At 55.0% G+C, this 14,693-nt stretch overlaps 1 protein-coding gene across 1 annotated transcript; it reads right to left on the bottom strand.

Moving 5' to 3' along the window:
• Nucleotides 1-4,743: 4,743 nt before the first annotated feature.
• Nucleotides 4,744-13,676, bottom strand: CDH16 (cadherin 16). Its single transcript, XM_047837119.1, has 17 exons — nt 13,562-13,676; nt 13,214-13,297; nt 12,421-12,576; nt 12,212-12,350; nt 11,697-11,855; nt 10,739-10,935; nt 9,987-10,109; nt 9,623-9,773; nt 9,179-9,406; nt 9,023-9,099; nt 8,760-8,948; nt 8,417-8,658; nt 7,733-7,866; nt 6,761-7,003; nt 6,505-6,612; nt 6,076-6,192; nt 4,744-5,263 (listed from the first exon to the last, which is right to left on the bottom strand). The coding sequence occupies exons 1-17, from the start codon at nt 13,604-13,606 to the stop codon at nt 5,166-5,168; spliced, it is 2,490 nt and encodes an 829-aa protein (XP_047693075.1). The 5' UTR covers nt 13,607-13,676; the 3' UTR covers nt 4,744-5,165.
• Between the last annotated feature and the right edge of the window lie 1,017 nt (nt 13,677-14,693).

The raw sequence follows: 14,693 nt of genomic DNA, 5'->3' as shown, positions 1-14,693 counted from the left end.
AAAGCCTGACAGTCCCTGCCAAGTTTCCAGAGAATGTGTCAGATAAGGGGCTGGTGCTCATGACTCCCTCCCACCCAGCCACTATCTCTGACCCTGTGGCCACCACTAAGTAGGTAAGAATAGCAACTGAGACTGGGCATGCACACAGGGACAGAACAGCAACGTCTTCAGGGAGGTACCAGGCCCCCAGTCCTATCAGTTCTGGCCCCATCCAGCTCCTGCATCGTCCTGGGCCCAAAGTCCCACAACATCTTATGAGACAGCATCAGACCTTGTCCTCTGTCTCTGCTGCCTCAGTGGATGCAATCTGGAAGGCAGCACGCCACCTTGTGGATGCCTGCCCTGAACCCTGCCCTCCACTGAGGAGCTGTGTGACCTAGAGCTGGACACTTGTCTCTCTCTGGGTCCATAAGCAGAAGGCGGCATAGCAGCACCCCTGGAACATGGGAAACATCCGGCAAGGCCTCTCCTGGGGCTACGGCTACTCTACTCGTTGTCCTGGTAACCACAGGCTGGCCATCAAATACCCCCATGAACTTTGACCCTTTGACTTCCTGATGAGCGGGGATGTGGATGGGGTAAAGTTGTGGGAGTGCCTGGGATATGATCACAAGGTGGGGGGGGGGCATGTTGTGACTGAGTCCCCTCTCTGAGTCTCCCTGTGACACTCCTGTGGGTGTGCTCCACTGTGTAGCATGAGTGTGCGAGGGTGGCTGCATCACTCAGAGAAAAGAGGCTGTTGTCATAGAACCCAGGGTGAGCGTCACCGTGACATCCAGAGTGGTGAGATGTAGGGAGCTTTGTGTCCAAGTTCCTGAGTCACTGTGACACCTGGGGGTAATCAGCCCTCCCCCACCCCCAACCACCATCATGTCAGTGGCCCCTACATCTCCCACAGCCTGACTCACTGCATAGCTCAGACCTGGATCCAGGCCCTCCCCCAGCCTCCTCACGTTTGCTCCCAGCCTCTTTCCCCTCCTCATCTTCCCCTCAACACTAGCCCTGCCAGGTAGGCCCCCACAACCCTAGAAACCCTTTGGGCCCTCCCACATCTCTTGGGTCATCTCATTAGAAACATGCTATTCCGGGGCGCCTGGGTGGGCCAGTTGGTTGAGCGTTTGACTTCAGATCAGGTCATGATCTCACAGTTCGTGAGTTCGAGCCCCGTGTCGGGCTCTGTGTGGACAGCTCAGAGTCTGGAGCCTGCTTCGGATTCTATGTATCCCTTCTCTCTCTGCCCCTCCCCAGCTTGCACTCTGTCTCTCCCTTTCTCAAAAATAAATAAACATAAAAAAAATTTTTTTTTTTTTTTAAAGAAGAAGAAACATGCTATCCGCAGCAGCAGGACCTCTGGAAATGAAATCAGAGGAAGAACTGCCCTGGGGTGCAAGCTAGAGTCCTGGGGTGGGTACAGGTAGGTGTGGGTGGGGTGGGAGTCTCAGAGGTCCCCACACTCTTTTTTTGTGAGGGCCAGACCAGTCTCTGGGCCTCTCCCTTCAAGAGCCTTAATCTCTGGGGCTGGAAAAAGTTTAAAAATATCCTCATGTTTACATTCTTTCCAAGCCCGCCTCCCAATCCTCAGTGCTGGGTCCCTTTGATCTGGCCCTGTGCCTCTGGAAGGGGCCTGGGAGAGGGGGAGAATGAGCTCCCCACCGGGGCAGGCCCTGTGACTCCCTGAAGCTCTAGACCAGTCTGAACCCTATAAGACCTCTCAACATCCCCTAGAGACAGCTTTAGAGCTGGCAGGGAGCCAACGGTTGAAGGGGGGTGTCTTGCCCAGGGCCACCCAGCAGGGCCATGTCAGGGCCAGAGTTGGGGCTCCCCTTCATATTCCCTTCCTTTTTTTCTTTTTTTAATGTTTATTTTGTTTGTGAGAGAGAGAGAATAAGGGAGGGAGGGACAGAGAGAGAGTGAGACACAGAATCTGAAGTAGGCTCCAAGCTGTCAGCACAGAGCCCTACATGGGCTCGAACCAACGAACCATGAGATCAGAACCTGAGCTGAAGTCAGACGCTTAACCGACTGAGCCACCCAGGTGCCCCTCATATTCCCTTCCTAAACCTTGGCCCTCATAGGGCCCCTGGGGAATGTGAGAGTACATGGCTGTAGGCATCTGTAGTAGGTACCCCACCCCCCACAGTCTGTGGGCCAAGGAAAGCCACATGTACTGAACTCCTGCTGTGTGCTCAGCACTGTGTTAAACACATTTTCTGGTGATTATCTCATGTTGTCCTCTCAGCAACTCCATTTTCGTGAAGCCCGTCTTATTAACAAGGAAACCAAGACTCAGAGAGATGAAGCGACTCATGTGGGAACACACAGCAAAGATGGGGCAGAGCCTGGATCATATGTTCAACCCATACTGAGCCACAGGTTTTCCCTCACCTTGTCTTAGCAGCTAGGCCCTGCCTGCAGAATGAGGCCCACCTCCCTAGTGTAATCTCTACTGACACTCACTGACCCATGGCCAAGCCCACAGACCAGTGCCAGCTCTCTGTTTCTCTCCCTCTGTGACCCAAGAGAAGCCACGCCCCCTCTCTGACACTTGCTTTCCTCTAAGCAAGGAAATAGGCTGGGGATCATGGAGAGGCTTATGTCCCCAGATTCTAGGGGAAACAGAGCCTGCATCCCTGGGGATTATGGACCTTATGGTCAGCCCCAAAACTGACACAGTCAGAGGGTGCCTGGGGCCTGGAAGCCAAAGACAAAATCCCTCAAACTGGGGCAGGTGCCTTAATTCACCTCGGTGTCCTGTCATTCACTCTTCCCTTGTTGGTACCCCACCAACCCGCTTACCAACCCATCCACCCATTTACCCATCTACAATCCGCCGACCTGCTCACCCATTCACTCCGCCAATCATCCGCCCGCCCACCTATCTGTCCATCCAGAATTAAGGACCTGAGAGCAGGGTGATTCCAGGGTTCCAGCTCAGGTGCTGCATCCCACTGACTGGATGAATTTGGGAAGGTTTCTTTACCTTTTTGTGATTCACTTTCTCAACTTTACAAAAAGGAACTGGCCCAGATGATCTCCAATGCCCTTCTCAGGGATTTCATGGGAGCAGAGGCCTGCTGAAGGCTGTGGACACTTCAGGAGAGGTAACTCGAACCTCTGCCAGATAGTCCCACCTTGCACTCTGCTTCCAAGACTCTCAGCTGCAGCCCCGAACCTCTCTGACCTTCAAGAAACTCCACTAGCATGGGACGTCTGGGTGGCTCAGTCTGTTAAGCATCTGACTTCACCTAAGGTCACGATCTCACAGTTTGTAGTTTGAGCCCCATGTCAGGCTCTGTGCTGACAGCTCAGAGCCTAGAGCCTGCTTTGGATTCTGTGTTTCCCTCTCTCTCTGCCCTTCCCCTTCTTGCACTGTGTCTCTTTCAAAAATAAATAAATAAATAAATAAATAAATAAATAAACAAACATTTTTTTTAAAAAAGAAGAAGCTCCACTGGCAAATGGGGCCAATAATCCTGCCCTTTCAGGTTGGTGGGAAGATAAGATGCCACCTTCAAAGAGCTTTGCACCTTGGAGACTTCTAAGTGGGTGCAGGAGGAGTAGAGGATCCTGGGAGAGGAGCAGGAAGCTCTGCTTGGACCGAGTTGGCAGAGCCTCATGTTGGGGAGTGTGTGTGTGTGTGTGTGTGTGTACGTGTGCACGCCCTGGGCGGAGAATGGCTGGGACCAGCCTCAGAGTTCATCCCTGGGCTGGGGATCCTCCCTGAGTCAGGCTCTAGAGGCCAGCCAGGATGCCCATCCCATCTCTCTTGGCTGCGCTTGGCCCCCATCCCACAGAATCTGCCAGGAGTGGAGAGATTATCTCCTAAAAATAGGGACTGGGCCTCACAGAGGTTGTTTTTCTCCCTTCCCCGTGATCTACCATCATCAGCTAAGGGTGCCTGGGACAGCAAGTCCCACCCTAGTTCCCCAGAGACTGTTGGGATGGGTGTATAGGAGATCAGCATGTGTCTGGGGCCAGTCAAGGGTCAGGGATTGGAGGTTGGCTTCAGCAGGGCACCAGGGCCAAGGCTTAATCTTGGGCAAGGGGAAAGGGTTCATTTGGGGCGGGGGGAACTCCAGGGTGAGCCATGGGGGTTCCCAGTGCTGCCCCTTCTCTGACTTTCTGCAGAGCCCCTCATGTACTCACCAGCCTGTATATGAAATCCAAAGGTGCTCTGGGGCCTGCACTGGGGCAGAGGGACCCATTCCCAAGCTTACCTCTCTTGTTCCAGCCACATTAGGCCCTCACGATTTCTTTTCAGCCCTATTTAGGCCCCACTTAAGACTGTGGGACCTCTGTCCACTCATGTGTAGGTGACTCACACAGACACAGGAGTGTGCTCACACAGGAGCACAGGACATGGACTCACTGATGCCCTCCCCTAGCAAATATGATGTCCCAGAAAACACAGAATACACTTTCAAGGACATCCTCCTCAACCGTCACCTAGTCAGAGTTGACCCAGCAAGGGGCTGCAGCCATGGTCTCCAAATGCCCATAGAAATAACCCACCTTGGGGTGTCTGGGTGGCTCAGTCAGTTAAACATCTGACTCTTGATTTCAGCTCAGGTCATGATCTCACGGTTCATGGGTTCGAGGCCCCCATGGGGGTCTGTGCTGACAGCATGGCGTCTGCTTGGGATTCTCCCTCTCTCTGCCCCACCCCCATGCACGTGTGCATCACCCCCAAATAAATATTTTTTAAAAAGAAATGACCCACTTTGCTCCAACCTCAAGTTTTCACCAAAAACCAATATGATGTCCCCATGTTCCTCCTCAAAGGGGACCCCAGGCTTGTCCCTCAAGCCCCTAGACCCTTTCTGTGCAGCAGAAGATGGGAAAATACTCAAGGTACATGGGTACCTTGGACATGGGTAATGCACACACGCACATGACAGACACAGGCACAGCAGCCCCTTAGAACACATGCCCTGCTCTCTGAGGTTTTATTATTGGACAAATGTGCCACCATTTGGAGCACTCCCATGGGCAGCCCATAAAGTCAGTGGTCAGGCTCTACAGACTTGTGTGGTGATGTTGCCTCCACTCTAGGGCGGTGAAGGGGCTTTTATACTGTCCTAGCCCCCGGTGATCAGCAGTCCTGGGCCCCTCCCAGTGGACTCAGATGGAAAGGCCAAGTTCCCAACTGGGTCTGGCTGGACCATTCAAACCACCGCCTTCAGGGGCACGCTGTCCACTGGCTGATCTAGGTCCTTCTTCCTTGCCAGGCTCAAGTGAGTGAAGATGAGGATAAGGAAGATGCCTGAGGGGCCCAAGAGGGATGGATCAGCTCTCAGAAGGGGCCATGGGACTTGTCCACCACCAAAAACTGCCTGCTTTGGTATTGGTTTAATAAGGAAGCAAGGTTTCCTAGACAGCATCCCCAAGTCTAGACTGGGTTTGGCTGTCGTCCTGCTGCCAGAAGAAGCCTGACTGCTTGGCCTGCAGCTGCCACAGAACACCCCCACCTCCAAAGTCTCCTCCTCTGGGGAACAGTTTGGGTGGGAGTCATACGGGAGCCAGTGAGTTGTTCCCATGGATCTCTGAGAGACAGGCACATGGTCGCATTGTGGTAGAATTGACAAAAAAAACCCCCAAAACCAAACAACAACAACAACAACAAAAACAGCCAGGAAAAAAATCTATAGGGATAAAAAAAAATCAAGGGGATAGAGAGGGAGGCTTGGACTAAAGGGAATAGGCTGGAAAGACCTGGGCTCTGTCATATTCTGGCTGTGTAACCTCTGACAAGTCACTTAACCTCTCTGAGCCTCAGTGACCTCAAATGGAAAATAGGGAGATGCCAGGATCTACCTCACAGGGTTGTGGGGAGAATTCAGTGTGACAATCCTATATTGCACAGCCAACGTATGATAATATAATAGTAAATGCTGTTATCAGCGATGACGGTGATGATGACTGTGATGGCAAGAAACAGGAGCATAATGACTAGGACAGTTGTGGGGTTCCCTCTCCAGTCCTGGGGGGCATCAGGGGACAGGGCACTGTGCATCTGGAGGCTGTGACTCCAACCATCCATCACCCTCCCCCACTCAAGAGCTCAGCATCCATTACCTATCGCCATCAAGGTGCCCACGAGGATGCCCACGGCTGACAGTTTCGTGGGCATGCCCTTCATGCGGCCCACCTTTCGCATGCACTGTCCCTCTACGTTGCAGCGACACACGATCACTAGGGGACAGAGGGCAGGGGACGAAGGTAAAGGCGGTGGGGGGAGGGTTCTCCAGCTGCTTGGCAGCCCCAGTGCAGCCGGCTAATACACATTTTTGTGCACACATATGTATTTGTGTTGGGGGGGGGGGTGAGCACGCTCCTCTGTGTGTGTGTCTGTGTGCACGAGCATCCGTGCGCCTGATCACAGATGTGCAGGCATGCACAGGTATTTGCAGTCCGTGTGAACCAACATTCATGTGTACCCAGCCCCTCCCCCTGCATCAAAATGGTTCCCTCAGGAACTGCAGGCACACGGAGCCCTGGCCTTACCTCGGATCAGGAGCTGCCACATCCGGGCATTGTGGCTGACAACTATGGGTACTACGTGCTCACGTGGCTCCACCCAATGCAGGGCCAGAGTGAGGTAGGCATGGGAACCTGTTGGGAGCATAAGCAGTGACCAGAGTCAGTAGCCTGAATAGGCCCTAAGCCCAGCCCCACCCTCACAGTGGAAGGGCATCTCACTTCCAAGTGCCACACCACTTCCTGCCTTAGCCACAGTCTCCCCCGCTGCCCCACCACACACCGTTGAGAGCCTGGAGGTGCCAATCCCGCTGCACTGTTGGGTTGAGACCAAGGGCAAAGCTGTAGGGACCATGTCCACCAGCCATATCAGGGTCCTCGCTGGGTCCACTGATAACCACACCATGGTCCTGGCGGGGTGTGCAGAGGTGTCGGGTGGGCACGTGGTTCAGAGTTGGGGCCCGGGAAGAAGGGGCCTTCAGAAAGTGGATCACGAGGGTTGCAGAGGCGCTCAGTGTCGGCTCATCTGCAGAGGAGGCAGTGCTGAGCTAGCCCCAGGCCCATTGATCTCACCCTGCTGAGTCTTGGCTTCACCTCCCCTACTCTACCCCTCCTGTCCATCCGCATCAGCATCCCCACGCCTGTCTCCTCCTCACAGTGCACCTTGCCCCCTTCACTATCCAAACAGCTGTCAGACCTTCCTGTGCTTTTCTGGATGCCAGGCATCCCCTCACCTCCTCCCAAGCCACCAACCACCAGTTTCATGGCCCAACCGTGTGGAGATGCCCTGACTGTAGGGGAGTTCAGCTCTGTTGGGTCTGTCATATACCACAGGACAGTCCAGCCCAGACCCGAGACCTGCTGCCCTAACATACCCACCCCTGGGCCAGCTTTTCATCCTGTCAAAGTGGCATTCAGAGTTCTGGCTCACCTGCCATAGACACAGCCCCTGGCACTCCTTCCGCTTGCACAGGCCCCCAGCCTCTGCTCCTAACCTATATCTGAAGCCAACACCTGAGAGGCCCTCTAGGGCTAAGGGGCAGTGTTGGAGGACTGCAAGTATCTGAGGGAGGAGGGTGGTCTGAAAGGGCAGGCATCTCAGAGACTGACATTGCCCCAGCCCTCACTCCTCTTTCCTGTCTGGGCAGAGTAGATGCCAGTAAGGAGCCTGGGAAGAAAGCTCAGTCCTGCCCATCTATCTCTCTGCCTGAGGCTTACTCTCCCTCCCAGAGGCCCCACCACTGCCTGGCCGTACCTTCATACTGGGCCTCCACGAGCACTGTGTACATGTCCCCAGGCTGGGCACCTTGTAGAGGCCGCGCGGTGTGCACCTCCCCAGAGACCTCCTTGATGCAGAGCCAGCCCTCTGAGTCATTGACCAGGGAGAACCTAAGGCCCAGAGAAGATGGGGGGCAGGGAGGCACTGAAACCATATATGGGGTCTTACTCAGGGACCCCCAGGGCCATGTGACCTGCTCAAGTTCCACATCATCTCTGTGACTCACTGCTAGGCAGCAGTGCCCAAGGTGCCTAGTCTCCCTCCCCAGCTTCAGGGGCTTGTTGAGGGACAAGGCTTAAATCATGGATACTGTGGGCATTACTATCAGAGCCTGGGGGGCCTGACTCAACACCACTAGTCCTGGGTCACCCCAAAAAGGGACAGGATGGGGCCAGGGAACATCCTCATCTGTGCTGTGGTCTGGGTGGGGCATGGGGGAGGGCCCAGTTCAAGACAGCATGGGGAGGTGTCCTCTGAGCACCTAACACTCCTCTCCATGGCCTGTCCAGCTCATCCAGCTCTGACCCAACCTCAGGAGTCACAACCTTGGCATTAGCCTTGGTTTGAGAAATATTCCAGGCCACAGATAATGTGAGTCCCCTCTGAGGCCCTGGGGGTCATCCCCTGGGAGCAGGGGAGGTCCAGCCCAGTAAGGCTCACCTGAGGGGACTGCTCATGCGGTCTGAGGGTTGGATGGTCAGCAGGAGGGAGCCAGCTGGGGTGCTGACTGGAACACTGGCCTCGTAGCTCTCCTGGTCCAACTTGGGGGGTGGCACCACCCTTTCCACAAGAACCGTCACTGTGGCTGTGGCTCCAGGGCCTGGGCCTGGCCCTACCAACTCTGCCACGCTCCGAACCACTACCACCAACTTGTGGCTTGAAGCTGCCTCATAGCTGAGGTTCTAGAACCAATGCAGCTGGGTCACTATTTGGGCCAGGGCATGGCACACTTGTGCATGCATATGAGTATACGCGTAAACCTTCCCACCCCCCAGCCCCTTACCTTGAGGAGTCGAAGTTGGACATGACTGGAGTCTGGTTCCCAATCCAGGCCGAAGGTCCCCTCCACGTCCTCCACCTCAATGGCAAAGTCCATGAGGCGGAAGGCAGGCTCAAGGTCAGCATCAGTGGCTGTGAGTGTGGCCACCAGAGTCCCAGGCTCTGCATCCTCAGGGAGGCTTATAGGCTCAATCTGGAGAGATTGTGGAGGGGCTGTGAGCCCCTCATCAGTGCCTTCCCAAGGTCTTCTCCCCTGTTCCTGCTTACCTGGGAATTGGTGAACTCGGGGGCATGGTCATTGATGTCTGTGATTGTGACAGTGACCTCACATGTGCTGCTGAGGCCTGAGGCAGGAGAGGACATGTTGGAGAGACCAGGATAGAAATAGAGGGAGAGAACATGGGTCACCATCAGGGCACTTACCACCCTCTGCTCCTCCTAGGTCAGCAGCCATCACCTGAAGTAAGATGCTCTGGCCAGCCTGGAGGGGGGCGTCCCCGACTGTCACACTGCCTGAGGTGGAGTCCAGTTTGAAGGCTCTTCCCTCTGCTCCCTCCTCAGGCTCAGAGCTCAGCAGCCAATACACAATGTAGGAATTTGGGGAACCGGGGGCATCCAGGTCCTCTGCCAACAGTCTAGTCACCTCAGTGCCTGTAAAGACAGTACCCACCTGGGTGGGACCACAGGCCAATCTGCAGGCCTCACTTTGCCCACTCCTCTTTTGGGCTGGACTGAACCTGAACTTATGGAAGGGTAGGGACATTGATATAGGGGCCTGAGGCTGGTCCCATCCCAGAGAAGAGCAAGATGGGATGGTTCACAAGGACTTCAACCCTCCCGCATCCCCTGACAAGGCCCATAGCCCACCTGGAGGGCTGAGCTCAGGAATGCTGATTGGGGAACCATGTAGGGGGCAGACAGGTGCATTGTCATTCTCATCCATCACTACCACATGCAGCTCCAGAGGTTCTGTGTAGTCCTCACCACGGGTATTCTGAGCCTGCACCTGGAGCAGGTACTGAGGTGGACAGTGGGGGTCTTCAGATGAAGGCCAAGGGCAGTTCCAGCCTGGCCTCAGTCTGGGTCCCTTCCGGCGGCCAGCTCCAGCTCTTCTGGGTGTTCTTCCACTGCCTCAGTGCCTGTGGGGGATGTGACACCCCCAGAAGCCAACTGGACAGTGACCAGGCACCCCTCAGCCTGCCCTCCTGGCTTCCCCCTCACCTCACCTCACCTCAGCCTGGGATTCTCGGTCCAGCTCCTTGGTCACGTAGAGTGTCCCCTCTGCATCCACATCAAAGGGTCCAGGGGGCTGGCTCTCCAGATGATAATGTACATCTCCCCCACTCCAGTGTACCTGGGAGGGGTCACAGAATAAGGGCACCCCAGGATGAGGGGCAGGAACAGCCCACATCAGCTCTTATGTCTCAACTGTGCCTGGGTAGGGAGCCTGGGCCCCTGCTCCTGTGTGACGTCAGGTAAGCTGCTATTCTCCCTGGAGTCCAGGTAGGGTCTTTTTGTTTGGGACACTCGTTGTTGTAGCAAGTCCAGGGTGGCCTTGCCCTGGTCCAAGCCCAGACCCTGCCCAAAATGCCTGAATGACCAGGTTGTTATTCTGTGCCCTCTCAGGCTGGGCCAGACCCGGGGCATTCCTCGAGAAGGTCTGAGACATTCCAAGCCCGGGTGACAATCCCCATGGCAGCAGAGGGTGGCAGCTGTTCCCCCTAAGGAACCTGGGGCAAGCTCAGGTCAGGGCCCAGAGCCACGCTTGCCAGAGGATAGCAGGTGAGAGGCTGTGGGCCTGGTTCTGGGGCCTTGGATGCCCTACTCCATGATGGGAACTGATGGGGACAGTCGAGGGAAGAACATAGGTAGGAGGGGAGCAGGGGTCAAGCTGGGCCTCAGACCCACCACCCAGATCTTGAGACTGAGGCCCAGATGTACCATCCATGGGGCTACTTCAGCCACTGACAGGCACCTACTCACCTGGGCAATGCGGTGTGGGTATGGAACTTTCAGATTCTCTGCCAGGTGGACAGGATCTAGGGGCACCCAGGTGTTCTCTACCACAGAGACATCTACGGTGGCTGTGGCCTGGTGGCCCGAAGCCTGGTCACCCATGTCCTTGACCTGTACCAATAGCTGGTAGGGCCCTTCCATATCCTGGTCTAGGCTGGTGCTTCCTAGAAGGGTCAGGATGGTCAGCTGAGCAGGAGTCCAGGACATCCTTCTCAGTGAGTTACCAAACACAAAGCCAAGCATATGGCAGGTGTCCAGGATACTTTCTTGGCCCAAGGGTAAGACTTTTAACACCATAGTGAGCACTCAAGCAGGACTTGAAAATTTGCAAAGCCATTTCCATATCTATCCACACAATGAATAGTTGATGGACTGGATGACTAGGATGGGGGCAGGGACACATGAGTGGTTGGGTAGTGATTAGATGACCAGTTAGATGCATGGATGGTTAACCAAGTAAATGCATGGGAATTTGGGTGTGTGGATGGGTTAATCTGCATAGATGTTTGAATAGATGGACTACATGTGTAACGGTTGGGTGGTAGATGGGTGAATGGGTGACTGGTTGGGCAGATATATGGTTAGCTTTTCTTTCCCTATCATGTGCCTCTGGTCTGAATTCCCAGGTTCAGGTCTCCCTTACAATCAGTCCAAAGGTCTCCCAGCAACATCCTGGGCTACAACCCCTCAGGTTTCTCCTAGCCTTGTCCCTTACACTCAGGTGTCCAGGGTATAGGGCTGAGGTACTCCATTCACACCATTTTTTCTCTCCATGCACAAGGTTCAAGCCTTGTGCTTTGCTCTTCTCCACCCAGAATACTCTTTCTTCATCTCTAGCTCCAACCCATCCTACTGTTACGGCTCACATGCTGCCTTCCCCAGCTTTCTCTGACCTCTCTCCTCCTCACACCCAGCTCAGGCTCACCCTCAGGACTGAGGGCCAGAGCCCCCAGCCGAGGCTCCAGCTGGAACATGTCTGGGGAAGGCCGGGCTGGAGCCTGGTTCAGGATGTAGAATCGGAGATCTGAGTTGGCTGTGCCTGGCTCATCCTCGTCCAAAGCCTCAAGGAAGAGGAAGGGGATGCCTGGTGTGTGTGGAGAGGACAAACCATGAAAGGAGAAGGGGTTGGGGAGGGTTTCCCAAGCCTCCCCTATCTCTTCCTGGTACTTCCTTTTATATCCACCATCATATCAGGACTCTGGATGGGAGCCACAGCTTTTCACCCCACTTTTCAGGTGAACAGAGGCCAAGACTGGATGGGGCCAGAGGACTCTAAGGAGGGTGGGGGGAGAAGGTTGGGACAGAAATAGGAGGGGGGTGCCTCGGATCCTGGCTGCCCTGTGCTTATGCTGGGTGTCTGGCCACCTCTTTACTCTCTCATCATTGCCCATATCATTGCCCACATGACCTTGTTGTTAGCCCGTTGCCCTGGGCACTCACCAGGCCTGGTGCCCTGGCTCAGCTGAACTCTGTAGATGGACTGAGAGAAGTGGGGCACCTGGTCATTCTCATCCTTCACATGCACAAGCACGGGCTGTGGGCCCCACAAGACATGTCCGTCCTCAGTCTCCAGGGTGACCTGGCAGGGAAGGATAGTCAGTGCCCCGCCCTGCCTTCACTGTTCTCCTCTACATCTGGCCCAGCCATACCTGTAGCCGGTACTCCGCTTGCTCCTCGCGATCCAGGACCCTGGTCACCAGCAAGAAGCCAGACTCTGCATCCACAGCAAAGGGGCCCTCGGCTGTCATGTCCGGGTTTCCTGACAGCACCATCTTACCTTCAGTCTCCTCAGGGGGCAGTGGTAGCTGTTGGGGAGAACAGAGAGGTAAAGGCAGTGGGAGCCAGGCCTGGGGGATGCCCCTCCACCCAATGACCCCATTATATATGTGGGGAGACTGAAGCTCAGAGAGGGCTAGCACTTGCCTGAGGTCAAACAGCCATGAAGTCATAGGACTGAGATTCAAAGCCAGAGCTCTTTCCCCTGTACCTGATGCACCCCAATACTCCCTGCCTTCCTTTCTAAACCTTGAAACCCCACCACCAATTGTTTATTTTTCTTTTTTTTTTAGAAATTTATTTTTATTTTTTTTAAGAGACAGAGAGGAGAGCAGGAGAGGTGCAGAGAGAGAGAAGAGACACAGAATCCGAAGCAGGCTCCAGGCTCTGACCTGTCAGCACAGAGCCTGATGTGGGGCTTGAACTCGTGAACTGTGAGATCATGACCTGAGCTGAAGTCGGTTGCTCAACCGAGCCACCCAAGCGCCCCAACCAATTATTTATTTTTCAACTTAAAACTCTACTTTCTTCTGGAATTGAAATTTTGTTACTCACTCACTATAGCACATATTCTTGGGGAAGCAGGATTAAAAGAAAGAGATAAAATGCTGGAGGTAGGGGAAGCAGGACTTGGGGGTGGATAACCCACCCAGCTTTCAGGCTTACCTTGATCAGGTACAAAGGGAAATTTCCACCATAGTTTTCTGGGACTTCCACATACAGTCCTGCAGGCTGGGCCTCTGGGAGAACCTGGGGGAGGATTCTCACCTTGTCTCACAGGCAGCTGACAAGGAAGGGGAATTTCTGCCCCTTCCATAGGCCTGGCCATACCTTAACCCATCCACCCTCTGGTCTTTGACCTCCTGATCCCACAACAGGCCTATAGCCAGCTCTGAACGCCCTCCCACAACTAGTCTCTTCCATGGTCAGTGCAACTAGTCCAGGTGGAGTGGGGGACAATGGTGCCAACACCCAGGGCCAGGATCTGAAGGAGTCGAGCAGGGTCCAGCTCACCTGGGCAACAGAGAGGTAAAGCAGCCACAGCCAGGCAGGGACCATGGTCAGGATGGGCCTGAAGGACACGGCAGTGAGGGTACAGCCAGGATCAGTAGGCACGGGGTCCCTCCCATTACTCTCCTCCTAGAGAGTATCCCTCCTCTCATCGCCACTCAGCCCAAGCCATGGCTTCCTCAAGCCCCACAGGTGCAACTTTCCCTTCTTCAGCTGGACCTCCTGCTACCTGTCACTATGGGGCAGTCAGCCAGGTCTCCTCCTGTCTCCTGTCCTTCTATACTCCCAGAGATGCCCCTCCCCATCCCACCCACTTGGACATTGCTCTCCACCCACTCTCATCCTTGTCCCCTGCCTCAGCCCATTCCACACAAATAGCCAGTGGGACTTCACGACAGACTGTGCTCCACTTTCTCCTCTTGGAGGGGCCTGTGGCTCCCCATTGCCTGCAGGGTAGCATCCAGCTCCTTGACCAGGCCCACCTAGGCCCCTAGGCCCAGCCATCCTGCCTCTTGGTTCTTGGCCCCACAAGGATCTCCATGGGAGTTTCACCTCCAGACCTTTGTCTCCTTCCCAACATAGCCTCCCCAGCCTGTATGTAGATCCCAAAGTGCAATTGCTCAGCAGCCCTGAATATCCCAAAAACTTGAATCTGGAAAGGCCCTGAGGACTCTAAGGGTCACTTCCTGCAGTCACCTCATGTTGCAGGTAAAGCCTCAAAGGCAAGACCTGACCAAGGTCACAGAGGACTTGACCACAGGAAAATCCCTCCTGGAACAGAGGACTCATGGTTCAGGGTCTTGAGGCCTGTTTTTCTACACACTGCCATCCTTCAGACACAGAGTCCCCTCGGGACAGGAGTCCTGCCCTCATCTTGGCATTTTTCAGCACTCAGCTTGGAGCTGAGCATGCAGAGCATGGACAACCACTCCAACTGCTCCTGGGAATTCTTCCCCGAACAGGGGCTGGACAGGGCAGTGTTTGTCCTTCCCCTACCACCAACCCCCAGCCTCAGCCCTGCTCACCCCTCCACTCCAGGGACCTCACCCTCTGGTGCCTCAGGCGGGCTCCCTTGGTCCAGCCGCCAGGCGAGAGGACTCCTTCTCCAGGGAGCACTAGCCAGGCCGGGATGGGT

Source organism: Prionailurus viverrinus, chromosome E2 (genome assembly GCF_022837055.1).
Source record: "Prionailurus viverrinus isolate Anna chromosome E2, UM_Priviv_1.0, whole genome shotgun sequence".
Taxonomy (NCBI): domain Eukaryota; kingdom Metazoa; phylum Chordata; class Mammalia; order Carnivora; family Felidae; genus Prionailurus; species Prionailurus viverrinus.
The sequence above is the reverse complement of the archived record's forward strand: the minus strand, read 5'-3'. Positions and strand labels throughout refer to the sequence as shown.